Below are 27,680 nucleotides of genomic sequence, written 5' to 3' on the forward strand. Positions count from 1 at the left end.
CTGATGTACTAATTTAATCACACAAGTCAATATTATACATTTAATGGAAATGACAGAATATGATACAGTGGCATGAAGTACACTGTCTGAGTGCAGAACAAATGCTTTCTCAAAAAAAAAAATCCAACTAATGTAACAGCGTTTAAGGATTTTATATGCGTGTGGGTGGGAGCAGTTTTGCAATTGGGAAAATGCAAAACTAACATGATTTGGCAGGTTATGAGCCTTCCTCAGAAGAGGTGCTAAATTTGAATGGGATAATGAGGTAGCTGGAGGGAGATTTGACCTTTTATCATCTTGTCCAGTTTTCACAGCACACCATAAGTGGACAGAAAAGAACTCTGAATGAACTATCCCTGTTCATGAAGCGATGCTGGAGATGACGAGTTTGAGAACAAAAATCGCTAATCACCTGAAGAAGACTGAGTTGATGTGTACAGATGTCTTAGGTATTGGTGTGTTTTTAGCCTGTTCTACTGTTTTTTTTGGAGGAGGGGTGTTGCTTGTAAAGCCCTTTGGGTTTGTAAGTGCTAATAAACTAAAATAAGACTGAGAACAACAACTCCACAAAGAGGAGCAGAGCAGACACGACTGATAGGACAGCCGCAGCTATGTCTGAGCCAACCCTCCTCAGGGGCTCCCAGAGAGGAGGAGAGCAGATGCAACCAAGGTCAGACAGGGAGCCATTACCAACAGACAGAGGATATGGAGGGGGAGTAAGTGACTCCGGTGGACCAGGAGGATGAGACAGCATCTCAGGGGAAAGCTCTAAAAGATGGTGGAAGGACATTAGCAACACTGTTTCAGCAGTAGCTTGGACACAGACACTGGATGTGAGACAGACAGGAGACCATAGACACCTGAATACACCAAACAGGGCTGAGAAAAGAAGACAAATTCTTCACTTGTTGAAGTAATATGGTGAAAGTCTGTAGCCTTGAGATTAGAGATTGGGCTTGTTGCCGGTCTGAACCTCTGGACCAGCTGGGAAAATCTGGGTGGGCAGTTTCAATAATGAGCAAAACAAATGTCCAATTGGTGCCGTGGAAGACTGTAGCTGCACAGGTGTGGATGTGTGTTCCTGTATGAATGTGAAGCAAGCTGTTGCTGTTTTGAATAAAGGTCAAACGTACAAGTAAGAGTCAAAACCATGTGTCACGTACCAAATGCTTTTGGAGCCCTTTGTATTTGCTGCTTTGATTTGGATCTGTGGTCAACATCCAGATGTTAATCAATTAATATTCACAACAACGGTGACCTGGGGAGAGACTACAGTGATGTCCATGCATCCATGGAGGAAAAACCAGCCAACAAACGGTGTCTCCATTGCAGAAATAGCCATCTTAACAATGGCTGTGGCCCTCAACTCTCCACATGACTGTCTGAGATGGGATATGTTCTGCAGTTTGCCGGTCATTGCCTGTGCTTCTTCCCTGTCTTCATCCTCTTCAGGGCCAGGATCCAGGCAGGGAGAGCGGGCCGCGGTGCCGGTGCCGCCACCGCCACCGCCCCCGCCTGCTCCATCCCCACCTCCTCCTCGACCACAGAGTCCTCCTCGTCCGTCCCCGAATCCTCCTCCTCCTCCTCGTCCGTGCCGTCTGGATCCAGGGCGACGGGCGCGATGGTCACCACCGCCTCGGAGAAGTGAACCCGGCGGCCCTCCTCCACTCGCCTCTGAGCCCGGGGAACACGGGAAAGACGGAGAGAAAATAGCAACAAAAGAATGATTGAAATTGTGGTAGCACTTTGCATTACAGCTCGGTAACAACATGCAGGTCATAGGGGGGTATTAGTGTGATAATAAAGAAGTAATAACTAGGTAATACTCTGTAATGACCAATAATAACCAATAACCAGGTAATAGCTTGGTATTAATTAACAATGGGTAGGCAATATCTGGGTAATTGGACTGAAATCTATAATAGGCTAATAGGGCCGGGCCAGAAACAAATTTAATTTCATGGTAATATTAGATTAAACCAAACACCTAGAGACATAGGGATTAACACTTCCCAGCTAGCGACCTGGTGATTACTTTGGTAATGACATAGTATTAGTGTGTTGTACCATGTTGTTAGTGAGTTGTAATTAAAAGAGCTACCGAAATTCTTATTCACCTCTACCATCCCAAAATATTGTATATCTTTTATGTAAAATACTCATAAAAAAAAAACACACGACTCCATCCATCCTCAAATACTTAAAATGGTTAAAAAAAGAAATTTACCAAATGAGTTTTACTACATTTTGTAACACTAATGTCACTTTATTCACATAGTAGATCAGTGGTTCCCACCCTGGGCACCTGGGACCACCTGGGAGTTACAGGGGGCCTTCAGCAAAGTGATGAATTGTTCAACTTCACGAATATTTCATTTACAAGAAGTTGAGAAAGAAGTTACTCCCGCACACTGTCTCCAAATGCAAATAAAAGTTTAATAGAATAACGTTTCGGTCATCACGACCTTCATCAGATTCATTTTTATAGATTTTATAAAAATGAATCTGATGAAGGTCGTGATGACCGAAACGTTATTCTATTAAACTTTTATTTGCATTTGGAGACAGTGTGCGGGAGTAACTTCTTTCTCACTGTGTCGGGTTTTGCCCTTCTCCGACGCACCTGTCGCGCAGGTGTGCGAAAGCCTTTTCTCCTCAATTTACAAGAAGTTAACACGATTAGAGAATGACTGTTTTGGTCACAGTTTCACTGTTGTCTCTACCTACAATACAGATTGGCATGGTATTCTGGACAAAATAATTTAGAACAATAAAAAATATTCTCAGATAGACACAATTCCATCAAAGGAGGTCTGTGGCCCCAATGTGAACTAAATTAGGGGCCCTTCATAGGAAAAAGGTTGAGAGTCACTGTAGTAGATGTCTCATTTTAGAACAAAAACTTTGAATACACAGTACTGTGCCTGCTTTCACAGTTCCACCAATCCTAACTGCAACATAGATTTTTTTTTAATTTCATACCACAAGGAGGCACTGTGATACAGAGGGCAAAACAGTCACACAGGAACAGTTCATCTTACCTTTTTCGTCACTGTTTCTGTTGATATGGAGGACTGTGAATCTTGAGATATGGAGTGTTTGAGTACACTCCGGGGCGCAGCAATAATACGAGGAGTAGAAGAAGAAGATGGAGACAGAGGAGACTTTGGGGGATATAAAGATATCAGGGCATTCTCCTCCTTTAACTCTGTTCCCTCACAGCTAGTTGCTGTGCTTGCGAAAGATAGGAAGTCATCTGTAGAGACAAGAGAGACAAGACTTGTGTGTCAAATATCAATTTCAATTGACTGACCTCTTGACGTTTTAACTGAAATGTAGACATGGGATAGAAAGTAGGGATGCATGAAGTACAGTATCGTGCCGATAAATTATCAGCCAATAATGGGAAATTTATATTTATCGGCTATATATATAGCTCTTCACTACTAATAATAACCTGTATTTAATACATTGACATGTCTGATTAGACAGCATAGTCTCTCTTACCCACACAGGTGTGCATAAACTACAGGTTATGAACTTATTAAAAATATATATATACTAGGCATTTTGCGTGCTATGCGCGCTCAATTCCTAGGCTCGCCCACCCTGCACCTTGCATACGCAGCTCAACCGCTGTGCGGGCTCACTTGCTCCCTCGCCCGCCCTGCAGCTCGCCCGCTGTGCGGGCTCACTTTTATGACATCACTGATGACATCATCATGGAAATTGAAACAGAGAGAACAGCGAAACAGTGCCCACATGCTCCCTTTTATAATAGGATCACTGATGACATCATCAGTGATGTCACAACTTGCTCAAGTGACATCACTGATGACATCACGTATGACATCATCGGTGATTTATGACATCACTGATGACATCATCACTGATTTATGACATCACTGATGACATCATCAGTGGGACAAAAATGTAAACACTGATGACATCATCAGTGATGTCACAATGCACAATTGCTCAAGTGACATAACTGATGCCATCATCAGTGGGACAAAAATTTAAACAGAACAGAGATTGCCCACATGCTTCCTTTCATTATAGGCCTTTTATAATAGGATATATACATATACATACATTATATATATATACAGTATATATATATATATATATATATATGGGACACAGGTTATTACCAGTTATCTGTATCACCTGAAAGAAAATCCATATCGTGCATTCTTAATAGAGAGATTAAAGTATTTTGTAGTTCTTCTGACCTCTCTCTGCATCTCTCCTCTCTGTCGTCTGATGCACTCTCTTTCTGTTGAGTTGGACTCTGCTCTTCACTGCCGAGTTGTCCAGAATGTCCACAGGCTGAGGAAAAACATAACAAGGTGATCAACTCCCATCTGAAAAATTATAAGAGGACATATACAAAACTGGCATGAAAAGAAAGAACAAGGCATTTGTACAAAATGATAGAGTTTAGGAAAAGTGCTTATGAATGTTGGAGTAGGGAGTGGGATTGGAGAGAATATCATTTTTGTCAGGGAATTTCCTTTCAAAGGGGTAAATTGGTGGCGGGTTGTTAGTACATTGGAAGTGATATCTTACCTTTATACGGGAAAAGTCCTCTTGAGCTGGACGTTGTAGTCCCGGTCCACTCTCCTCAGACTCCATATCTGATTGGGTATGACCGTGTTCCATTGGTTCTGATTGGCTGGCCTCACCTTGAACCCCCTGTCCTGGCATGTGATTTGGTTCTGAAATGTCCATGTTGACAGATATCGGCGCCATGCCCAAGTCTGACATTTTGGGTGGTAACTCACTTCCTCTGTAGCTCCATTGGATGTTGGAGATCGCAGGTGATTGGCCGTCATCTCGGTTTTGAGGGTTCGGAGTGGTTTCTAGTTGGCTTGTTGACTGTTCTGATGCTGCCTGATTGGTCGAGACGCCTGATAGGGTGGGGTTTAGGAACTTGGCCCACTCTTGACCTGTGACGATCTCCTCCAGTAAGCTGAATGACCCCAGGCCAAACTCATAGTCACTGGTAGATCTGTCAAGACAAAAGATTCTCCAAATTGCAAACAACGCCTAATAATTTACCTCTGTCTAAAAAACAGAAAATATAAACTTTTGTGTCTGATTTTCATATTCTCTTACTATGTGTATGTGATCTTGTACCATTATAAAGGAGACTTGTGAAAATCTCGCGAGCCTCATAAAAATATCCACGTGAATATTTTCATATTGTTAAAGTGTCAGTCACTGTGAATGAGTGCCAAGGTGAAGAGTGAAAAAAAGACAGTTGATGACAGCTACTGTCAGTGAGAGGGGCGTGTTTATCACATCCGGACAGAGAGAGATAGAGAGGAAGCAATATCACCCCATGTAATATCACAGCTGTGGTTGGAACCTTCTCACAAATACCACACATATCTCACTCATTTTGCTGAAGGCGTAACGAAACCCAACTGTGTGAACCTTTAGACTGTTTATCCCAAGTCACATTGACTGGTATCATACCTAGGAAGGGGTATCATACCTAGGAAGGGGTATCATTTAAAAAAGCACAGCCAGGTGTTGAAGTAAGTGGTGCAGGTCGGCCTCTTCTCCCCTGCCCCCATTATACATAGGCTACTCCTGATTGGTCTATCCTCTCATACTACAAATCCACCCCTTGTGCTACATAGCGATACAGTACCAATACCAGTACGCTTAAAGTGATACCTATACTAATGAGTACTTCATTCGATTTTTCTACACAATTTATTTTTTATCAGACGCACCAAGCGTGTAGTATATCCATACTTTTGAATGCTTTGGTGGCATCTTGGCACGCTGAATTGCCAACTCGACTTCACCACCACAGACTGTATGGGTTGTAGCCGTTGTGTTAGTGGGCCAATCACACATCGCATTAATTTGAAGAACACTTGCGGTGATTGGCTGTGAGCAAAACCATACAAATAGTTTCCCTTCCCCTAGATCTGTGTACAAAATCGAATTCAGGTATCGTTTGACTGGAGAGGTTTCGATACTACTTGGTACTGGGGATCGACCGGGTGTAGAGAATATAACAAAAATCGTGTCTGCGGTTCCATTTGAGCTCCTTCAGAAATGACAACTAGACCTTGATGAAGAAACCATTTGATTTTTTTTTTCCCCCAGTGATGCGGATTCTGCATATTTGTATTTCAGACGATGTAGCTAAAAACTTGATGTAAATTCCTTTACTCGATACCTTAAAAGGTATCGAGTACCAATACTCAGCGCTAATCATACCTGAACCTGTGTTTGTTTATTAAGGTCAATCTGCTGCTCTGGGTGCTGGTTTGAGTGTAGTTTTATGTTGTTGTTTTTGAGGATGATTTGCTAGTAGATTACCTGATGTGGCCGTCTGCAGTGCTGTCCTCTGTGTGTGAGAGCGTAGGAGGAGTATCAATACGATCGCTCCTGTCTAGTGAATGTGGCGTCCTCCCTCCCTCCTTATTGGACGTGTCGATGAGAGTTTCTGCTGCGGGAGGCTGCTTTTGGGGTGAAAACTGTTGAGTACAACATACATGATTCAGTCTTCTGAAAAATAATTCAGATCTGGACAAATACAAGGTCAAATCGAATTAAAGAACACTACTCACTTCCTTTCCTGTCTCACTCTTCATCTCAGTTCCCCCTTCCTCTCCTTTCCCCTTCTTCCCGAAGCTGCCGTGCCTCTCTCTCCATCGCTCCTTGATCTTCTGCGTCCATCTCCGTGTTTTGACCTCAGACGACGGTCGCTTTTTCACTTTTCTGTCCGGGGTGCTGTTGTTGGCTGTCCGTGCCTCCACGTCTTTACTTCCTCCCACATCTCCATTCCCCATATGCAACACTTTAGTTTCCTGGCTTCCTGTGTCCAGATTTGCATCTGCAGGCTTCAAGGACCAAGTGTAGACTCTGGGTGTAAAGCCCAGGGCTGAGGCGGGAGAGCTGTTGTGGTCCTGAGGCTGTGCCGGCGGCGTTCCAGAGGTCAAAGGTGAAGCATCAGGAAGCGAAACTCGGCCATCTGTGACACCGTCCTTCGCTATCAAATCCTCAGCATTCTTAGGTGATTTCGCAGGAAGCAGACGCCCCGTTCCTGTTGGGGAGACCCCCGGTGACACCTGTTCCAACCCCCTGTCCTCCCCCCTAGCACTGTCCATGTTGTCTTTGTGGGTCGGGGTGGAAACAAGACTCAGAGAAGAAGAGAACGTTTCCAGTTCACTGACTGCAGGTCGGCCCAACTCGCTGTCCCATGCCGGGATCCTCCTCACCTCATGCACCTTCGCAGGGTTGCCGTGATTACCCATATCCCCTCTGCCCTCTTCCTTTGGCTCGCCAGTGATGTCATCGTTCCGAGCTGCCCCAAACCCATTCACAGGGATGCTGTTTACTCTGCCAGTAGTCTGGAGGCTGGGGGGCCCTCTGCCTCCGCTCTGACCCCGGTCTGGAGCAGAAGCGGCTGGCTGGAGAGTCAGTCTCTGCAGCATAGACTGGAGACGAGTCTGGGTGTCTGTGGTGGGGCTGCGTAGCTGAGACATCCAGGAACTGAACTTGGACGGACCCAACTACCGTGTTTCAAATCCAAAAGTGACACAAAAGCACATGGGCAGCGAGAAAACAGCTATGATACCTGGAGTTGTCTCTGTCTTACCCTTTTGCCCAAGTGACCAATCCTGTTTTGTTCAAGTTGTTTTCTTCTTTTTTCACGTTCCAGTCTTTTTCCATGATCACTATTTCAGCTGCTCGCCTCAAATATTCTTAAGACACATCTCATCATGTTTACCTGCCTCTGCTGGGGATGCCTTGTTTCTCTCGGTGTACGTTGCTTCTCCTCACAGATTCTTCTCTGCCATACTGCCCCCACTCCTCCATGATCTTTGAAAAACTTTCAGCACTCTCTCTCTCTCTCCAACTTGTGTTCAGATCACAGCCGTGCTAAAAACAGACACGTTTCCTGTGCTCAGCCCTTCTCACGTTCTGTCAAACTGCGTCTCTCACCAGATGTCTGTGGAGCTTCTCTGTGCAAGGGCCAGTCACACACACAATGACGGGAGGAGAGACAGCGCAGCAGCGTTCCTCAGACCTTACAGACACACTCAAAAGCGGATCGACGGGAAAGACCAGTGAGGCTAGATAACTGCATTGACAGTGTTTCTCTCTCTCTCACTCTAGTATCTCTCTGTACTGCCCTCCCTTCCTTCCTATTTCTCAGTCACACATGGGTGCCGCACACACCCTCTTCCTCTGCACTGTGGCCCTGCTGTGGTCACAGGGAGTTTTGGTAGGCACTTTTTGCTATTTATAGGCTATGTCTGTGGTTTAACGCTGAAGTAAATGACATCGCCTACCATGGGCTGCTTTTTACCAAACTAAAAATGTAAACTGTTGCTCACTATTTCACACAGAAATAGATTATGATGCTCGAAATAACCTTTAACAATAGCTACAGCATGACTGCTAATGCCATACCAAATGTTTTAATATGACACTATATAAAACCATGGAAGTAAGTTAGGCTATTTGAAATTACCGCAATCTACACCCCACGTCCACAATCAGGTCAGCGAATTTTCAAAATGCAGGATGGCAAAGGCATAATCCGCCCTACTCTGCTTCTGATTGGCTCTCTGATATTTTACTCTAACCTTAACCAATCATCACTATTCATGCCTAAATCCAACCCTGAGACAGTTTACATCACAATGTCATCAGTGATGTCACTCGAGCAATTGTGATATCATCTGTGATGATGTCATCGGCCCCTAGTTGCTTCACCAAAATCAATTGATCTATTTGTGGGTCCTTGGCATGGACAGTTTGTGAGCTCCTGCTCTATTATTTCAATCTAAGGGTCCATGCTTGTGCCCCCCCCCCCCCTGTTGAAATGGTTTGTACAAAGTACATTAAAACCTATTTATTATATGATTTATGATTTAAACAGATGGGAGGAAAACCCCAGTAGCACTGTTCAGTAGTTAGGGCGGCCTCTAGTGTCCATGTAAGGGAGACACAACTAGGATACATTTTCCAACAAGAGATAGTCAGTGGTAAATCAAAATGCAGTCTTTTATTGTTATTAATCATCATAGGTAAATAACTACCAATGAATTTCATTGGTAGTTATTTACCTAAAAAATCATACATCAATCCTTTCCTGAAAATATTAATTTGTGTTTCATTGATGAAACACAAATTAATATTTTCAGGAAAGGATTGATCTACGATTTCTCCCTTACAAGCTCATGTGACACCCACCAGTAAAGTGAATGTCAGTCAGGTAAACACTGTTCTGCAAATTAAAATTTGGGTAAACTGATTTTGGGAGTGAAGCATTCAATCTGCATTCCCCTCATGGACGGCTTGTCATGCTGGTTGAGCTTGTTCATAGACTCTAGCTCTATAGCTGCATTCAAATGATCAAGTGGAAGAATTATAATCTGCCTGACCTCACTTCAGGATAGGTGTTGACATTGTGACGAAATCAGTGACGTTATAAATCACTGATTGAGTGCCCCTGCCTGTTATCATCAGACATTGTCACTGATTTTGACATTGTGACATCTTCACTGTCATCACTGTGTCCCCAAACAGATACAAAATAATAATAATACAAATACACACTATAGTAAGTGCAAACATTCTTTTTATTCACAAAAACAACTCTGTTCCATAGAGTAAATTTGACATACATGCAAAGATAATAACAGACAATATGCATCTGTCCACAGATGAGGAAAACCCCGATGACGACCTCTTCTTTGGAGATGGGGGCTCGCCTCCCTTGGACTGCGGTCGAAGAGCAGTCCTCAAAGGCCCTTTAACGTTTGGAGTTCTTTGGTCAGGGTCTTGTTCTCCTCCTCTAGCAAAGCGATGCGTTTTTGCATACATTGCATATAGTCATTTCTCTTCCGGCGACATTCACGGGCTGCCTCTTTGTTTCTTGCTAACCGGGTTTCCCTCTTCGTTGTTGGGTCAGCAGGCCTGCCCTCTTTATTTCTTGCTAGCCGGCGTTCCATCTTCGTTGTTGGGCCAGCTAGGCTAGGGCTAGGCTTGCCCTGAGGCAGTAGACCTACTGCAACCAGTGCAATCCCGGCGTTAGCCTTTTTCCTCTGGCGATACTCACGGACTGCACATCTGTTCCTTGCACGCCGGTCTTCACCCTTGATTGTTGGGTCATCATCAGCCCATGGCGCTAACTGGCGTTCCCTCTTCCTTGTTGGGCCAGGCTTGCCCTGAGGCAGTTGAGCCTTTTTCCTCTGGCGATATGCAAGCACTGCCCATCTGTTGCTTGCACGCCGGTTTTCCCTCTTGATTGTTGGATCATCGCTCCATGCATCATCACTCTCACATCCACTCTCATCACTCAGAGTGTCAGTCTCAGAGTCAGACAGGTCCACAGGAGAGGTCGTCACTGCGGTCTGAGACAGTTGACGTGGCCGCAGTGTGTATCTGGGTGCTGGGACGATCTGGTCTCCCCCTGCACCTTGTCCGACCACCCGGTCGCTAGGTGTCGGGGCATGCTGAATGATGGGGGTGCTTTGCTGGCCTGCAGAGTTGGCCTTGGCGTGAGGTTGTAGTCCCTGAATGCCTCCTGTCACTCCTGTGTAGGCACGGGTGCCATCATTTCCGTGTGAAATGTGTGATTCTTCCATCGTCGCTTTCAATGCTGTATAACTATGGTACTCAGAGATAAAGCAAGATAAACAGCTGGGCGACAAGTAGCGCTTATATATGCTACGGCCCGCCCGCGTCATAGTCATTGTGACGTCATATTTGACGTCAGCGGCGTCTGGCCAGTACGAAATGCGGGTTCCAGGCACCATTCTCACTGACGTCATATTGGCATCTGGCCAATATGGCATCCACCCGCGTGACGTCATATTTGACGTCAGCAGCGTCTGGCCAGTACGAAACGCGGGTTCCAGGTACCATTCTCACTGATATATTGGCATCTGGCCAATATGGCATCTGGCCAATATGGAACGGCGGGTTCCAGGCAGCATTCACCCATTGGTTATCATTAGCCATAACGTTAACTTTTACAGTAGGAAACGTCTACGCTATCCAGAATCACCACAAAACGAGACATCCAGCCTTCAAATAAGCCAATGAAAGGAATAGTTCACCAAACAACTACTCACCCCCATCAGATACGTTTTTGTAAGTCCATACAGGAGTTTACTCGGATCATGTCTTCACAGCAGAAAAAATAGTGTAAGAAAAAGAAGCTAGCTAGCTATTTCAAGATCCGCGCGTCAGACTTGGTGTGCCTCTGATTGGTCGGAAATGCGGAAGTGTGTTATGGCGGCGTAAACAACAACTCCCAGCGGTGACGTTTTTGATTGGTATGGAGGTCCAGAATCTAGCTTAAACCATTAAAATAACACCATAACAACATGTTTACGCTGCTTTAAGGATCTCAGCTTGGTGCGCAAACTGTTACAACTGCTCCGGTCCGACTGTAGTAGGAGCAGCTAGCTTGCTAACGAAATTAGTAACGTTATAGCTGTCAAACACGCAAAGGGCGAAAATGGACTGCGTTGTGACTGGTGGAAATGTGAAAGGTAACGTTAGTGTTAACATTTTTGCTTACTCAATCTTACCCTGCTAGTCGGGCGCTCGGCTAGCAGGGTAAACTCAACCCTGAAAACTGCAGGTGATGAATCTGTGTGTGTCTGTGTCTGTGACTGTGTGTTCCGCCCAGTGCTGGCCAAAGCAATCCACTCCCTGTCCAGGATAGGGGACGAGCTGTACCTGGAGCCACAGGGGGATGGGGTGAGCTGTGTTGTTGTGATACTGTGATCAATTGCTCCCAGTTTATGCATGCTGTCTTGTTTTCTAAGAGGAGACATGTTTGCATCTGTCTGTGTTTTGGTTTTTGCAGCTGGCTCTGAGATCTGTGAACTCCTCTCGATCGGCGTATGCATGCTTCCTCTTCGCACCTCTCTTCTTCAGCAGGTAGGTACATTGTGTGTGTGTTCGCTTATGTACATAACATATTTTGTGTGTGTTTTTTCCATACCCCCATAACAAGCTCCCCTAATTCTTGTTCAGGTACACCGTTTCCGGTGGGCATGCCTTTCGCTGCAAGATGGCAATTAAGGTGTGAGGAGGAGCAGGGGTTCCTTTATCAGTTTATATCTTTTCTACCTCTCACATAATGCTTTTCTCTTCTTTAGTTTTAACACTTAGATTTTATTAAATACACACAATGCTTTTCTCATGTGTATTTACTATTTTCATCTCTCCCTGCCTGTGTGAGTCAGAGTGTGCAGGCAGTGTTCAGGTCCCTGGCCTCTCTGGAGAAGACAGTGGAGAAATGTCACATAGAGCTGGACACACAGAAGGACCGCCTCACCTTCACCCTGCACTGTAAATATGGTATGGACTTTCCACTTGGCTCGTTATGGTCTCAATGGATAAGTTTTATTGGAAGAGTTACTGAGACTATGAAATTGGCACATTCTTATTCACGGCATCATATTTCTCTAACAGGCCTTGTGCATATCTGTGTGGTTGCGTATGTGGGTGCATGTGTCTTCTGCAGGCCTGCTGAAGACACATAACCTGTCTTTCCAGGACAGTGAGAGCTTACAGGCGGTGTTTGATAAGGACAGCTGTGCCAACACACTGCAAGCCCAGCCCAGGTCTGTGACGTCTGGCTACTTCCTGTCATCAGTAGCAAATGCAGCCCATCAGTCTCTCTCTCTTCTTTTTTTCCAATATTTTATTTTCAATTTTTCACAACAATGAACAGACAAGTCAAACGAACACGCTCAGACACATAAAAGAAAAGAAAAAACATACATATATTATTGATATTCAATATTATGTGATTACCAGCCGCATAAGGTGCCTGGGATCCCACGCAAAGGGTATCAGTCTCTCTCTCTCTTTGACTAATCTCCCTGTCATACTCACATCTGGTTTTCCCACGTTTTCATATTCCCATTTTCCTCGATTGTACTCGTAATACATTTTTGAAGGCTAATGTCAATAGCTGCTATTGATATTCAATATCAGTCTTCACCGTTTCATCCAGAATTATATTCTCGTCAGGGTGGAAAACACCATTAGACAATCATCTCTAAACTCTCCTTTGAAACCCAGACTAATGCATGTTTTAGTGTTAGCAGCTCAATAAGGCAGGAGAAACGGCAATACATGAACTATTCATGTCAATGAAAAATAAGGGGGGGGGGGATACATTATACAGTATAGTTTTATTATACAATAGTTTTACATACTATTTTATATATAACCGTAGCCTGTCAGCAGTGGAGGCACTGACTGACTGATCCAGTATTTAATAGAAGGCCAATATCGGCTCGATAGTCGATATATCATAAAAAAAAAAGTCTAACCATCGTACTCATAATCTTGCATCTTGCTTTCCTTGGTTCTCTCCAGGGTGCTGGTGGACACGGTGCTGCACTTCCCTCCGTCTCTGGAAGAAGTGACCGTGTCTTTGAGCGATGAGCGAGTCTGGTTCAGGAACCACGTGGAGGAAGAAGCGGGTGAATACGTTTTCCTTTCTTTCTTCACACATCTCTGGTTAGTCTACTGCTATCGCCAGCATTCTGTTCCTATCAACTACTGCAAACAGGCAAAAATACTTATTGAAAATCATACAGTGTATGAACTTGTTTAGGGAGCTACACTGAACGTACAAAAGAAATCTGGGACGTCTTAATGATTTTGAGTTGCGGCACCTTTTGCACACGCCACACATCTCAGCGGCCTCCGAGCTTATAAATCTTTCTCTAACCAGATTAAAAGCTAGCTTTGTGAATCACTTTGTAGGGGGGGGTACTTTACCTTCCTCTGTCTCTGCTTTCTCCACCCCTCCACTCTTTACCTCCATCCTATTTTCCTTTTGCTTTCTTTGTCTCTCTACCTCTTTCTCTCTCTCTCCCTCTCAGAGCAGTGCAAAGCCGTGCTGACAGAGCTGTGTCTGGCTTCAGATGAGTTTGAACACTTTGCCGTCCAAGTCCACAACAGCATCACCTTCTGTCTGAAGGAGCTACGGGTGAGACAGAGGGAGGGAGGGCCGAGAGACTAAGAACAACACAGGGGTTAGGAAGGAGCGAGGGAGTTGGGAAATGGGCCACAGATGGAAAGTAGTCCTTTGAATGCACGGGGAGAGATGGATGCAGCTAATAGTCTGTTTGCTGCGGTTGGAAAGTTTGTTAAGTAGGTTGCATTGTTTCCATCTTCTCTGTAGGGTCTATTGGTGTTTGCAGAGTCCACCGGTCTTCCTATCTCTATGTACTTTGATGAGCCAGGCAGGTAAGGATGCTCACACACAGATGACGTTTGTTGATCACGATCAGTATTGTCCACATTGTGTAATGACGTATACTACTGTTTGTGTGTGTGTGTGTGTGTGTGTGTGTGTGTGTGTGTGTGTGTGTCAGTCCTATGGTGCTGTCAGTAACAGACAATGTGCTGGACGTGAACTTTGTGCTGGCCACACTTTCTGATGATCACAGCCTCCGGAAAAACAACAGCAAACGGTAACAAGCCCTCAAGCCAGATTAAAACCCAGATTAAATTAGTGAAATGCTTTAGCATGCTGTCTTTTTATGTTGTGGGCTTTTACTTGCCTGTATGAACAGACAGTTCACACAGGCAGATGCTCAGAGAACATAACATAAAATTTTAACATACATTTTTTACTGATAATCAGTCTCCTTTGGTTTGTTCATAACTTAATTTGTTTGTTCCAGGGATAATTCAGACACGGTTAAACAGATTTTGGCAAAACTTGAGTAAATGATGGATCTCACTGATGCATTGCGGCATTTTCAATATTACACAATCACAGATCAAAGCAAGTGAACAGTTTCTACTGATGGGTAGTGAAGTGGACTGCATCGTTTTTGGGGGACCTGTCTACTCTTGCCATTGATTTTGTAAATGTTTGTTAGGGCAAATTGGTCTCCTACATTGAAGCTCCTGTATTCTGACTGTATGAGTGTGTGAATACTTTGTTAGAAAGTATGACAGTTTTTACTTTCATTTCCGAACCTCAAAATGCATTCCCCAGATTTTTGAGGTGGTGCCAGAGGGAGGGACAGATCAGGGAGACGTAATTAGATTTTTTTTCTCTCTTACTCACGATCCCGGTACTCTCCTCCGCCCCTCAGAGCATGCACACCACCGCCCCCTCCTGATGACTTCATGAACGACGACATAGACTCCTACCTCATCGCCATGGATACCAGCGTTGCGCCTTGTCCCCTGGCTGCGAGTCCGCCTACGCCCCCCATGGCTAATCATGCGTATTTAAACCAACCCGCCGTAGCCAATCACAGGAGTCGAACACACAGCGAAGAGGAGGAGGAGGAAGAGGAGACGGGAAGCGATACAGGAAAACCACCAAATAAAAAGGTATGGCTTGGTTTTCATTACAGGACCAGCATCTTACTCAGAGTGTATTAAATTTGTGTATTGTGTGGATGTTACAATAATGTTCAAATGCTCTTATTACCCAGCCGCTGCCAGCATGCATTATATCAAAATACCAACCAAAATCAAATCCAGTCAAGAACATAGAGTCTGGAAAAATAAATTGTATATTTAAAATGGAAACTGTGTAGGAACTCTGCCAATCTTCTCACATTTTCTGATATTTGTGGCTGTGAAGAACAATCTTCATCTATACAGTGATGTTATGACCTATAGAGTCGGCATGTGTGGGAACGCCCGCAAAATGTTATACGGCTGGCGCTCGAGTGGGGTAAAACCGCCGATATATCTCAATGGGCTGACTCACCAAAGGACGGTGCTGCGGCTCTAAACTACAGGTTTGGGGGTTCTAGAGCAGAACAGCAGACGTCTGCTCAGATGTGAGTTTACTGCGGTGGTTAAATCCCCGATCGTGTCTGCCTGGGCTGGGCTATCAGCTAAATTCTAACTTTGCTGAATGGATAGAACGTGGGATTTACCCCACCCTAACCACGCCCCCAGCCAGGCTGAGCCAGCTAACCCAGCGTCTATGACGAGACATCGCCTCAACCAGGGGCAAGATGTCTATCTGCCTAAATCTTATTGAACACCAGACAAAATCTTCAAAATAAACTATGGTCTGGGAAAAAGTGTGGCATTTTTTAATAGAAAATGTACTAGGAACGCAGCTTGTTTCAAATTTTTTAATGCATCTGTTTCTTTCCTTCTTTGCATTCTCTCACAGTTCTGCTCCTTGTTGTTCGGATCGGTGTTTCCCACGTCTCAGATGAGCAATCAGACAGTGACAGGTCAGGAAGTGCTCGCCAGCGACAGTGAGGACGACGCGCAGTCGCAGTGATGATTTATTGATGGACTAGAGGAGAGAAACAGAGTGAACTGAAATACAGTGTGTGTATGACTTTCACATGTGGCCTGTGGAGCACTTACAACTACACAAATGGACACCTTGAATCCCTTGTTCTGCATTTATTTTCAAGTGTTTTTGTTGTGAAGCATTTTTTTTTACATGGGAGAAATATACAAGGGGAGTGAGTATACAGTATGGAACAGTGTTTTATTATTAGATTATAATGATTATGTGGTGGACTTCTTGGAATTATGAGAAATTGGACTAGAAGCACTTGCTGTTTGTTTTTTGGCTCAGAACCATTCCGGTGTGTGATCAAGTTGCAGTGCACAGCCCCCCGCCCCAAAAATAAAACAAACGTATTTTTTGAAAGTCTGAAAATAGAACTGTTTTATTTACATCCCAAAAAGTTCAAGTTCAAGTAACCAAGCTTTGTCTGTTAGAAGTAAGTTTCAGCGTAAGGAGCGGAGTGTCTCAGAGTCTGTGAGCCGCTGTTTCCTGGAGGATCGCCGTCACCGCTGCCCTTGTCTCTCTTCCCCTTGGTCTGTGGCTTCCTCCTCTCCCGCTCCCTCTCTCTCTCCAGCTCCTTCTCCCTCTTCTTTCTCTGCTTCTCCTCCTCTTTCTCCATCCTCTCGCGCTCCCTCCGTCTCCTCCTCCTCTGCCTGGAGCTCAGGTTCTCCTCCCCGTCCTCGATCGGGCTGGCCTTCCCCACCCCGTCGCTGAAGTCCTGAATCAGGATTTTGGGCACCTGCATTTTGGACGCCCCCTTATTAGGCTGCTCTCCTCTCAGTCTGCGGAAGAGACCGAAGCGTTTCGGGGTGTCGGCCGGTGGCCTCTGCCCCTGGTTCGCCCCCTCGGTGCTGGCAGTCACTTCTTTGGACAGTGACACCGTTTCTCCCTGGTTACTCTGATGTGAAGATGCTCCGGATTGAGTCGCGTCAAGGCCAGTTTGGTTGGAGGTCGTCACCCCAGGATGAGATGGCGACGCGGTGTGTTCAGTTTGGTCTGGGTCAGCGGCGATGGATGGCGATTGGCCCGGTAGCTGGGGGGCGGTGAAGAGATCCTCGGAGAGCCTGCGAGCTAACCTGGACCCACGGGAGCTGGACGACTTGCGGACGCGGAAATCGCCAGAGGATGTGCTGCTGATGCGATGCCTGGCGGCTTGGGTCAGCTCAACCTGGACTGCTGGAAGGTGAGAATCATCTTTGTTTTGCAGGTGTGAGGTGCTGGCAGTATGTGGAGTGCCTGTTGTGCAACACTCCTCTTCATGCACAGGTTGAGCTATGCTAGGTAAAACACTTTGGCGAGGGGAAGACAGGAAAAGATCCTCTGCTCTCTCCACCTCTTCTTTAACACTTGCCTTCCTTTCTTCCTCCTCCACAGGACTGATGGTGATCTGACTCCTTGGTGCTTGTAGCTGTGTTGAAGTCTCTGTCTTCTCTGGGGGTGTTACGGGCTCTGTGGTCTCCGGACGTGTCTGAGTTTCTGTCGCTGTTTCCGCTTCTTGTGTTTGGTTGCAGATAGTAATGTATTCCTCTGCCTGTGTCTGTGCAGCTAAAGCCACTTCTTCTTTCTCCGTCTGTGTAGGTTCGACTGCTACTATCTCACACTCTTTCTCTGAACATTCAGCAAACGCTCTGTCTGCTTCCATTGTTGATTCTGCAACCGATACTTCTGAATTAGTGTCCGTGCATACCAATGTTATCATGGATTCCATAACCACGAGAACTACTAAGTCGCTTTCTTCTTTTTGCACAATGCATTCAGTTAAAGACGCCGTTTCTGCCGCTGCCTTTGTCGCTTCGGGAGACAATCCATCTTTGTGTAAATCTAAGTCTTGTTCTGCTTGTGCGTCAGTCTCCGGTTCCTCCTGTGTTCCAGTAGTCAACACCACCTTTTCCTGTGTGTCTGGAGGTACATCTGTATCTGTCTGGGTGTGGGACTCTGCTTTCATTTCTGCTAATTGCTCAGTGTCCTGGTTTCTTACCTCAAACGCCTGTGAGCCTCTATCTGCCTGTGTGATTTCACCTGGCTCTCGTTGCATCTTAGTCTCTATTGCAGAATCTGGATTTTTGACAGTTAGTGCTTCCGCATCTGTGTCTGTCTGTGAGCCTGGACTTTGTAGCTCACTCTCTATCCTAACTGTGTCCATCTTTACATGTTGGATATTTTCCATTTCTGTCTCCTCCTCTGTTTTCATATCAGCCTGTGTCATCAGCTCTTCACTTATGTCTACCATTGCTTGCATCTCTACATCTGTGTTTGTATCTATATCAAGGTCTGACTTTTTCTCAGTCCGTTTCTCCTCCATTGCCGCCACAGGCTCAGTGTCTGCCACCTGTTGTACCGCCTCATCCTCTGTGTCCTGTGTCCTCTGTGGGCCTTGTGATTGGCTGTTAGAGTCCATCTCCTCTCCCTGACCGACTGGATCTTGGGTCGGTTCTTTCTCCACAGATCCCTCTTCTTCGGCTGAATTTTCCGTCCGTCGTGGTGGCACTTCGGCCGGACATTGGCTCTCCTCTGTCCCTCTGGGTTCGCTTTCCTCTTTTTCATCCTTTCTCGGTTCTGCATGTTCAGTCTCTACTTGTAGGTGCCGTGTCGGTACGTCGTGCTCCTCAGCCAGCTCTTCGGGTTTGGCAGAAAGCTCTTTCTGTTCAATTTGTCCCGTCAGTTTAGGCTCGTTCTGTTTTCTGTGTTCCTCTGAAGCCTTGTCCTCTTCCTCCTCGACGCACTGCACCTTCTTTAAGTTGAAATCGTCCCAGCTTTCCCATCCCCTCTCCTTCGCTCCCATGGACTGATGCCTCACAACTCGAGCGCCGCCGCCGCCGCCGCCGCCGCCGCCTTCCAATTCGCCCGCGTTGCCCTTGCCCCCTTTCCTCCAGCGCTTGCCGAGGGCGCTGGGAGAGAGGGAGAGAGTGGAGACGGAGCGGGCGAAAGGGAGGGACAGGTTCCCTTTCTGTCTCTCCATCCTGTCCCGTTCCTCCTGCTCCTGCCGGGCCCTCGCCCACGCCATCCGGTATCCATAGCAACGACCTCTGGGGTCAAAGGTGGATGTGGGTCGCTCTTTCCTCCACTTCTCTAACTCCTTTTCTTCCTGTTTCTGCAAATCTTTTCCAGACAGCTGCACTGAACACACCTGAGGAGAAAAGGGAAAATACTAGTGTCATAGTAATTTTATACACGTTTTATTAAAATAATTAGTGTAGTACCTACACAGCAACACATATACAAATGTAGCTACGTAACATCACAGAGTGACAATAGCACAAGTATGTCATAGTATGCTAGATCTACAAAAAGGTGATTCTGCAGGGTAATTCTTTCCAAATTCACCATTACACAAATTTCTGTATTAATATGTGTGGTTTTAGTCATTTATTATTACTTTTTGTCTACAACTACAAACTATTTTTTTTTATAAATAAATAAGTTGGATGTTGAAAAGACCCTTTATGTCTTTAAGTGAAGTTTAAATACAACAGTGTTAACTTTCCCAGACTGTAGCATCTCACAGACAGGTGTGAAGATGTAAGAGTGGTGAGAGATGAGAGATGAGAGACTGAATTGTCAACTCGTTACACACATTTCCTTCTTCAGAAGGAGGAACCCGCTGTTGCTGGTACGATGCCAGAACAGAAGCTGTCAACTCGGTGGAGTGGGCCGATTCGAAGGTCTGGGCCCAGGCAATGTAGTGATGTGTGATTTCATACATAGACTCTTTGTACCTCTTCCTGTGATGATGAACCCACATTGGGGTATATGGTTTTTTGTTTATATCCAACTCTAGTTTCAGGCAGCTGTGTGTCAGAGTGTGGGCATTTTAAACAGAGAACATTGTGATTTTTGTGAAGTGGTATTTTTTTTGCAGTGAGTAGATTGTATGACCATGCGGATATAAATATAATTTTTACTAAGCAGTTTGAGTTTCTTTTTCTATGGAACTTTTTTCTCTTGAGAGAAGCTGTAGTTCAGCTTCATCCAGTGTGAAGTAACTGGCAGCTTACAAACCAGACTTTCACTGGTCGTGTGTTCCCTTCTTACCTCTGTTATGAAGGTGTCATCTTCCTGCTGCACCTTTTCCCTGACGCCCCTCAGCCTCTCCAGAGTCTCCATCTGGCCCTGGCACTCCTGCCTCTGCTCGGACCGGCCCAGCACCCGACGCACCAGCACCACCGCCACCTGGAATAGCACCCGCACCCCTGCACAGCACGGGGGGGTGGAGGTGGGACAGAGAGAGGGGTAAGCTGCGGTACACAACGCAGGACTTCTACACAGTAAGGATATAACTGGTGGAAGGGAGCGGGGGGAGAGGGACACAAAGTAGGGCTGGGCGATATGGACAAAATCGATATATATATTTGATATCGATATTGCAACAATATATTGTAGGGGTGAATATTGGTGCTTTCACAAAATATTTACACCAAGAGATTTTTGATAAATCATCAGTAATGCGGATATAATGATTAAGTGAGTAAAGGCAAATAATAGAACAGCTTGAACAGGCTGGTGAGTTCAGAGAATTACATCACTTTACTGTTATGCAGCCTTTAAAACCAGGAAAAGACAACACTTGTGCCATATCACGATATCCAAACTCTAAGACGATATCTAGTCTCATATCATCATATCAATATAACAACATAATAGTGATATATTGGCCAGCCCTAACACAAAGTATTTATGTCAATCTATGAAAATCCATTCTGATAGGATGAAAGGAATTGATTTTTCCCTGATTACCTGTAATGCCTCCCCTTAAATTCATTACCTTACATTTGACACCTAACAGAATTATCGAATAATATTACAGCGTGAGATTTAGGAAACCTAAACAAAGTGTCACCAAACACTATACCATGCATTGATTCAGCAACCACTTCTATTTTTTTTTGTTGCCTCACATACTCTATAGAAAATATTTGGTTGCAGTCATTCTTGTGAGTTTATTTGTATGACTCATCCTCTGTGCAGGGCGTACCGTAGCAGAAGAAGAGGTCCCAGACTCGGAGCAGCGTGTTGAAGGGCAGGTGGCGTGTGAACAGACACATCAGCCAGTCGGTGGCGAACATTAGGGGCTCGACCCCGTGGCGCTGCAGGTGTTTGTGGGCGGCAGGACACGCCCGCTTCAACACCCAGATCAGCATGGCCGCATCGAACAGGACACCCTCCTACAGTCCAGGAGAAAACAGATCTAGGCTGTCTTCATGTTTTCTATAAACAGGTGATTTTTTGTGTGTGCCTTTTTAAATCTCTAGACGTTTGCTATAGAGATGTTAATGCATGGTTAAGAGCAGACTTAGAAAATTCTAAAGTATCTGGTAAAAGATGTCATAGCAGGCAAGCTGTGTGTAGCTCATACACTCATTCTCCTGTGTAGGACAAGCTAAAGAGGTTAGAGACTGAGATAGAGATAGAGAGTGTCTATATTACATGCAGGAACATGTTCTCACCAGCAGGGGGCTGTAGTATCCAGGCAGGTACTGCTCACTGATCTGCACCAGGCACCAGAAAGCCTCCTGGCAGAGGTCACATGAGGTGAGATAACAGATAAAACAGGTAAGACATTAGGTGAATATCGGATGCCACCATGGCTCATATAGTCATTTTTAGACCATTGTCACTACAGTCCACACCTTGCTTGTCAAAACAAGGTGTTGGCCTCACATTGGATACAGAGCATCAGTATGCAATGTGTTAAAAGCTAAAAACAACACGCATAACTAGGCCATGTTAGCTTGCTGTAGGCAGTACACAGTGGTCGCTGTAACCAAATATTTTCCAGCTTTTACTGAAGTCTAAAGGCTGTCTGTCATTTTAACACAGGTAATAATAGATTATGATACAATTTCTAATTAGAAAGTTTATAACGCAAACCTCTGTATAAGTGTATCGTGCAGAGACAGAGTGACATTGCACCTGGAGATTCATGGGCTAATTGCACATGGGATAAGACATATCCTGACACTGATCATAGTAGCTAGAAGAACTGAAAGGTAGAAAATAATAATCAACATCCCAAAGGAAACCATAGCTGCCATGAACAGTGAATAGGCTGATATACTGAGGAGTGTTTTCGCCTGTCATTTTATTCTCTGCAGGGTGGAAAGCCTCTCAAAGCATTTTGAGTTCTTGTAGTTGTGTTGGCAGCTCCTCAAAGCAGGGTGAGCAGTCCACCCGTACCTCAGCGGGCATGTTTATGAGTATTGACCCGTACCTCAGCGGGCATGTTTATGAGTATTGACCCGTACCTCAGCGGGCATGTTCATGAGTATTGACCCGTACCTCAGCGGGCATGTTCATGAGTATTGACCCGTACCTCAGCGGGCATGTTCATGAGTATTGACCCGTACCTCAGCGGGCATGTTCATGAGCAGCACGGCGGCCACGGGCCCCTGCGCCTGGCAGTAGCCCAACTCTGGCTGGTACTGAGTGTAGGCCTTCAGCACCCGGAACAAACCACGCTGCCTACACACACGCGCACACACACACACGCACACGCACACACAGAAACCACAGTAATAATTGAAACGGATCACACATTTAGACAGTAATGACCTTTAGAGCTGATTAACCGATTAGTTAGTCAACTATTAAATTAATCACCAACTTGACAATCAATTATTTTGTATCCCCCCCCCCCCAAAATGCTGTGATTCCAGCTCCTCAAATATGAATATTTTCTGGTTTCTTTACTCCTCTATGACAGTAAACTGGGTACTTTGGGTTGTGGACAAAACAAGACATTTGAGGCCATTTCACCATTTTCTGACATTTTATTCACTAAACAACTAGTCAATTATTTGAGAAAATAATCGACAGATTAATTGTGATGTGACATTGTGACAATGAAAATAATCGCTAGTTGCAGCCCGAATAACCAAATTGACTATGAATTAGTCTTCATAACTAACATGTTGTTTTTTTCATTCTGTGATAGAAAGACATGAAGAAGAAAAAATGAACAAAGTAGAAAGATGATGTTTCCTACCCGTGTCCATCCCTGGAGAGGAACATCTCATGGAAGGGGAACTGTCGGTCCAGGTCTCTCTCTATCACGTCCACCCAGCTCTGCAGGGCGGGCTGTGAGTCCAGAGACTGACACACACACACACACACACACACACACACACACACACACACCCACGCACACACATACACACACACCCACGCACACACACATACACACCCACACACACACACACACACACACACACACACACACACACAGAGAAGCTACTGTAGCTCTGTCACGGTGACAGACGTTATGCTCCATGGTAGAAATCCTTGACACCAAGTCTGCCTTTATTAAATCTCATCCCACCTGACACTCTTTCATACTATCAAATGTCAGCAGGGGTATAAAAACAACAACATTTTAAAAACTCCCAACATGATTGTGCGCTCCATGCGTATCACTGGATAGTTCCTCTTCATTACATCTGTATTCATATGCGTTTACTGCAGCTCTCATGGGTGCCTCTGTTTCCTGTTGGCTGTCTTACCCGGTAGCGCTCTTCGTTGTGCTTCATCCTGTCAGTGGCTCCGCACAGCAGTGGCCAGCACTTAGCTCTGAGCGAGGCTGGGATGCCCTTCTGACACTGACCTTTGACCTGAGTCAAAAGTGATATCATGTCTCACAAGTCACTTTATGGCATTATTGTCATCATCAGTATGAATCACATTTCTTGTTGGAGTTAATTCACTTTGAAAGTCGATTTACGGCACATTGAATGATGTTGGTCCATTTACCTTGTTGGTATTCTTCAGCAAGACGCGATCCCATTGGCTGATGATGTTGATCCACTTGGCCTCCCTCTGCCTGACCACTTCAGGGGGCGGGCCCACACTCCTGACACAAAACGCAGCACAAAATACCAGGTAAGTATTTAGAACATAGGGGAAATCAACTACTTAAGCTACTTTGCTTACAAAGCTTTAGTTAAAATTGGCTAAGTGGGTGGCAGTGTCTGTCACGATTGGGATGTCATCAGTGATGTCACTCGAGCAATTGTGATGTCATCAGTGATCTAATAAATCCCCTGAGGCTATAAGTGCTGGGAGTATAAGCAGGGAGACAAAGAAGAAGAAGACATAATCTCCAGACAACACTAATGAAGTAGTCAAAACGTAAAGAATGTGGCACATCTTTCGAGGGGGAAAAAACTGATTAATGCAGATGCATTTCAACTGTTGTTTTTGCACAATTTGTATTCTTAATAAGAAATTCGAGTGTTTAATCTCTGACCCATTGCCAGAGTCAGTGTGCGGAGTTGCTGCATGCATTTTTATGTGTCATCACAGAGCGAAAGCAGCACCCCAAAACAAGACAGGAAACAGGAAACCCACACGACGGTGGTGCTCATGTCTCCATGGCAACAACAGGCCAGGATGTTATCAATGGCAAGAGTATGAATGTGGAAGGCACAGTTAAAGTCGGAAGTTTACATACATGTAAGTTGAAGTCATTAAAACTATTTTTTAACTACTGCACATATTTCATGTTAAAAAATAGTTTGGCAAGTCAGTTAGGACATCTACTTTATGTCAGAAGTTTACATACATTAATTTGAGTGTGCCTTTAAACAGCTTGGAAACATCCAGAAAATGATGTCATTGCTTTTAGAAGCTTCAGATAGGCTAAATTGACATGATTAGAGTCAATTGGAGGTGTACCTGTGGGCAGGTAGAGTTAGGTAGGGTTCAGGGTTAACCCTAGAAATTAAACGTAATTTGACGTGAAAAGTGCAAATCAATCCCAGAAAATAGCAAAGGACCTTGTGAAGATGCTGGAGGAAATGGGTACAAAAGTATCTATATCCACAGAATCATAACCTGAAAGGCCACTCAGCAAGGAAGCTCCAAAAATGACATAAAAAAGGCCAGACTACGGCCTGCGACTGCACATGGAGACAAAGATATTTTTGGAGAAATGTCCTCTGGGCTAATGAAACAGAAATGGAACTGTTTGGCCATAATGAATGATGATTATGTTTGGAGCCTTGGAGGAAAAGGGGGGAGGCTTGCAAGCTGAAGAACACCATCCCAACTGTAAAGCACATGGGTCACTGCAGGGGGGGACTGGTGCACTTCACTAAATAGGCTAGATAGCATCAGAAGATGACATCACTTTTCAGGCCAAAGTACGTTCATCTCTACATTTAAACTAATTCTAACCTGCCCTAAACCTAACCATTGGTACACCTCCAATTGACTCAAATGATGTCAATTAGCATATCAGAAGCTTCTAAAGTCGTGACATAATTTTCTGGAATCCAAACTATTTAAAGGCACAGTCAACTTAAGCCTACATTCACACAGGACGCCGAATGTAAGCAGAACTGAAGCCGAATTTCCAAGCGTGACGCTGAAGCCATGAAGCATGAAGTCAATGGGGGTTGTTGTGGGCGGGTTCAAGGCGCGAGAGTAGGCGCTGAGAGGAAAAGAGAAGGTGTCTTGTGTGAACGGTAAGGCGTACTTTCAGCTTGTGCCTGCTTCAAGCTTCAGTTCTGCTTACGTTCGGCGTCCTGTGTGAATGAGGGCTTAGTGTATGTAAACTCCGGCCCCACTGGAATTGTAATATAGTGAATTATAAGTTAAATAATCTGTCTGTAAACAATTGTTGGGAAAATTACTTGTGTCATGCACAAAGTAAATGTCCTAACTGACTTGCCAAACTAGAGTTTGTTAACATGAAATCTGTTGAGTGGTTAAAAATGAGTTTTAATGACTTTAACCTAAAACTTCTGACTTAAAACTGTAACTGTTGTCTCATATCCTGATTTTACACGGCTTCATCTGCAGACAAAATTACACACACTTTGTCTTTTTAAGGTCTGCCTGGAATACTCTCAGCATTCACCTCAGCATCCATCTGTCTGTCTACCACTTTAACTGCCGAGTACAAACGCCTCAATGAAAAGAGAAGGAAAGCTGACAGAACACCGCGAACATACATGAATCTACTCACCCAGCCGTGGATCCGTTGGTCAGAATGAAGCCAAAGCGATCGGTCTCAGTGGGCACGGGTTCGACGCTGACCTCTGACCCGGCCTCCGAGCCAGAGCTGTCCTCCTCACTGAGGCTCCTCTGGACCGGGCAGGTCGGGTTCGACATCCTCCTGAGAGAGGAGAGGGAAACATGTGACTGTGTACCCTGCTCCCTCCATCGTCATGTTCATGTGTCAGAGATTTGTCACTTTACAATGCCTCCCACATACAACAGGTTCATACATGTTCACTACCTTATTCTGCTTAAAAATGCTCTGTCTGAAATATATTGAAGGTTTTCTATTAGCAGTAGTAGGCTATGTAAAGTATATTGATGCTGAATGAGGAATGTTCTGCAGTACATAACAACAATACAGTTTGTAATTCAAGCCAGCCTTTTAAGATTTGCTGGTTCAGTGTTTTAGCAGAAGTGTAAAAGCAAGTCCACTTCCTCTCCTCTAACCATGAGCCTAACCGTCCGCACCCAGAAAAGAGTAAGCTACAGCATCGATACAGAAATTTAGTTAGTTATGCTGAACTGTAAATACCTTCTAAATGTCCCTCCACATGGATCGCTCGGTTTGGCTTTCTGAAGAACTGAAGTATTAGATCCTCAATTGATGGGAGAGGAAGAGAGGAACTTGCCCTTTCTCTCTCTCACACACACACACACACACACTCACTCAGGCTCCCCCTCTCATTCTGTGCATGCATGTGTCTCACTCTCTGTCCATCCTTTTAACAGGGTAATAGATGCATGTACTCATTATGGTGAAAAAATATGGTCTGTTTTTAGCCACAAAATTGACTTGTTTTATTATTATATTATTATTTTTATTATAACTATTATGTGCAATGATTAGCCGATGGAAGTGATACCCAATAAATCATCACTAATTACATTACACCAGAGTGAGCAGGCCATATGAAGAGTGAGGGAGACATATTGAATAATTTCTCTCCACTGAATATGACGCTTGTCTTTATTTAACAAGGCATCTTGTTATGTTATTCAATTCTTGTGCTGCCTTCAGTGCTGCCGGAATTACTGCGGGTATATAGAAAGTGCGTACAATGATGATTATTGACAAAGTGGTAAACACTGCTGGGAAATAAAAGTCCGGGATCTTCTTTGATACTCTAATTGCCAAGATGTTACGTTTATGGGACGGAGAACAACTTGTGTGATGTGTTATTATTTGGCATCTTATGTGGAAAAAAGTTATATGTTTCTGTTTTCAGTTTGCTAATAATAATAATAATAATAATACAATGCAGCAACCACAGACACTGCATTTACCGTGTCCGTTTTGTTTATGTTTCCGACCAAAGGGAGTTGAATGAGCACTATTTACGAGTTTCGTAATAAAGAGGAGGAGCAGCTTACGAGGTGCACC

At 44.7% G+C, this 27,680-nt stretch overlaps 3 protein-coding genes across 4 annotated transcripts; 1 reads left to right on the forward strand and 2 right to left on the reverse strand.

The window, feature by feature from the left end:
- LOC310789934 (uncharacterized protein) lies at positions 1 to 8,104 on the reverse strand. 2 transcript variants are annotated; one of them, XM_083651657.1, is made up of 6 exons: positions 6,597 to 8,104; positions 6,346 to 6,485; positions 4,573 to 5,014; positions 4,236 to 4,332; positions 3,042 to 3,256; positions 1 to 1,674 (listed from the first exon to the last, which is right to left on the reverse strand). In XM_083651657.1, the coding sequence occupies exons 1-6, from the start codon at positions 7,512 to 7,514 to the stop codon at positions 1,414 to 1,416; spliced, it is 2,073 nt and encodes a 690-aa protein (XP_083507783.1). In that variant the 5' UTR covers positions 7,515 to 8,104; the 3' UTR covers positions 1 to 1,413. The 2 variants fall into 2 exon arrangements, with proteins under 2 accessions (XP_083507783.1, XP_083507782.1); XM_083651656.1 differs by having other exon boundaries at positions 6,346 to 6,503.
- Positions 8,105 to 11,316: 3,212 nt separating this feature from the next.
- Positions 11,317 to 16,304, forward strand: rad9a (RAD9 checkpoint clamp component A). The gene is made up of 12 exons (XM_083652127.1): positions 11,317 to 11,540; positions 11,681 to 11,751; positions 11,861 to 11,934; positions 12,031 to 12,079; positions 12,243 to 12,357; positions 12,524 to 12,623; positions 13,387 to 13,493; positions 13,899 to 14,005; positions 14,201 to 14,265; positions 14,394 to 14,492; positions 15,126 to 15,369; positions 16,172 to 16,304. The coding sequence occupies exons 1-12, from the start codon at positions 11,507 to 11,509 to the stop codon at positions 16,283 to 16,285; spliced, it is 1,179 nt and encodes a 392-aa protein (XP_083508253.1). The 5' UTR covers positions 11,317 to 11,506; the 3' UTR covers positions 16,286 to 16,304.
- A 3-nt stretch (positions 16,305 to 16,307) lies between these two features.
- tbc1d10c (TBC1 domain family, member 10C) lies at positions 16,308 to 26,946 on the reverse strand. Its single transcript, XM_083652126.1, has 10 exons — positions 26,832 to 26,946; positions 26,265 to 26,414; positions 24,047 to 24,146; positions 23,800 to 23,907; positions 23,286 to 23,392; positions 22,648 to 22,762; positions 21,748 to 21,813; positions 21,276 to 21,465; positions 20,336 to 20,493; positions 16,308 to 19,430 (listed from the first exon to the last, which is right to left on the reverse strand). Exons 2-10 carry the CDS (start codon positions 26,408 to 26,410, stop codon positions 16,734 to 16,736), a joined length of 3,687 nt encoding a protein of 1,228 aa, XP_083508252.1. The 5' UTR covers positions 26,411 to 26,414; positions 26,832 to 26,946; the 3' UTR covers positions 16,308 to 16,733.
- Positions 26,947 to 27,680: the final 734 nt, after the last annotated feature.

This window comes from Poromitra crassiceps, assembly GCF_964638095.1.
Source record: "Poromitra crassiceps genome assembly, chromosome: 15".
NCBI classification, from domain to species: Eukaryota; Metazoa; Chordata; class Actinopteri; order Beryciformes; family Melamphaidae; genus Poromitra; species Poromitra crassiceps.

Excerpts from the sequence above, each read along its gene's own strand:
- LOC310789934 (XM_083651656.1), bottom strand. The coding sequence starts at position 7,514 with ATGTCTCAGCTACGCAGCCCCACCACAGACACCCAGACTCGTCTCCAG. Across the intron at positions 5,015-6,345 it reads ACTGCAGACGGCCACATCAG|ATCTACCAGTGACTATGAGT; the intron begins GTAATCTACTAG and ends TTGTCTTGACAG. Across the intron at positions 4,333-4,572 it reads AGGACTTTTCCCGTATAAAG|CCTGTGGACATTCTGGACAA; the intron begins GTAAGATATCAC and ends GTTTTTCCTCAG.
- rad9a (XM_083652127.1), top strand. The coding sequence starts at position 11,507 with ATGGACTGCGTTGTGACTGGTGGAAATGTGAAAG. Across the intron at positions 12,624-13,386 it reads ACACTGCAAGCCCAGCCCAG|GGTGCTGGTGGACACGGTGC; the intron begins GTCTGTGACGTC and ends GGTTCTCTCCAG. Across the intron at positions 15,370-16,171 it reads GAAAACCACCAAATAAAAAG|TTCTGCTCCTTGTTGTTCGG; the intron begins GTATGGCTTGGT and ends ATTCTCTCACAG.
- tbc1d10c (XM_083652126.1), bottom strand. The coding sequence starts at position 26,410 with ATGTCGAACCCGACCTGCCCGGTCCAGAGGAGCCTCAGTGAGGAGGAC. Across the intron at positions 23,908-24,046 it reads TGCTGAAGAATACCAACAAG|GTCAAAGGTCAGTGTCAGAA; the intron begins GTAAATGGACCA and ends CTTTTGACTCAG. Across the intron at positions 23,393-23,799 it reads ACAACGAAGAGCGCTACCGG|TCTCTGGACTCACAGCCCGC; the intron begins GTAAGACAGCCA and ends TGTGTGTGTCAG.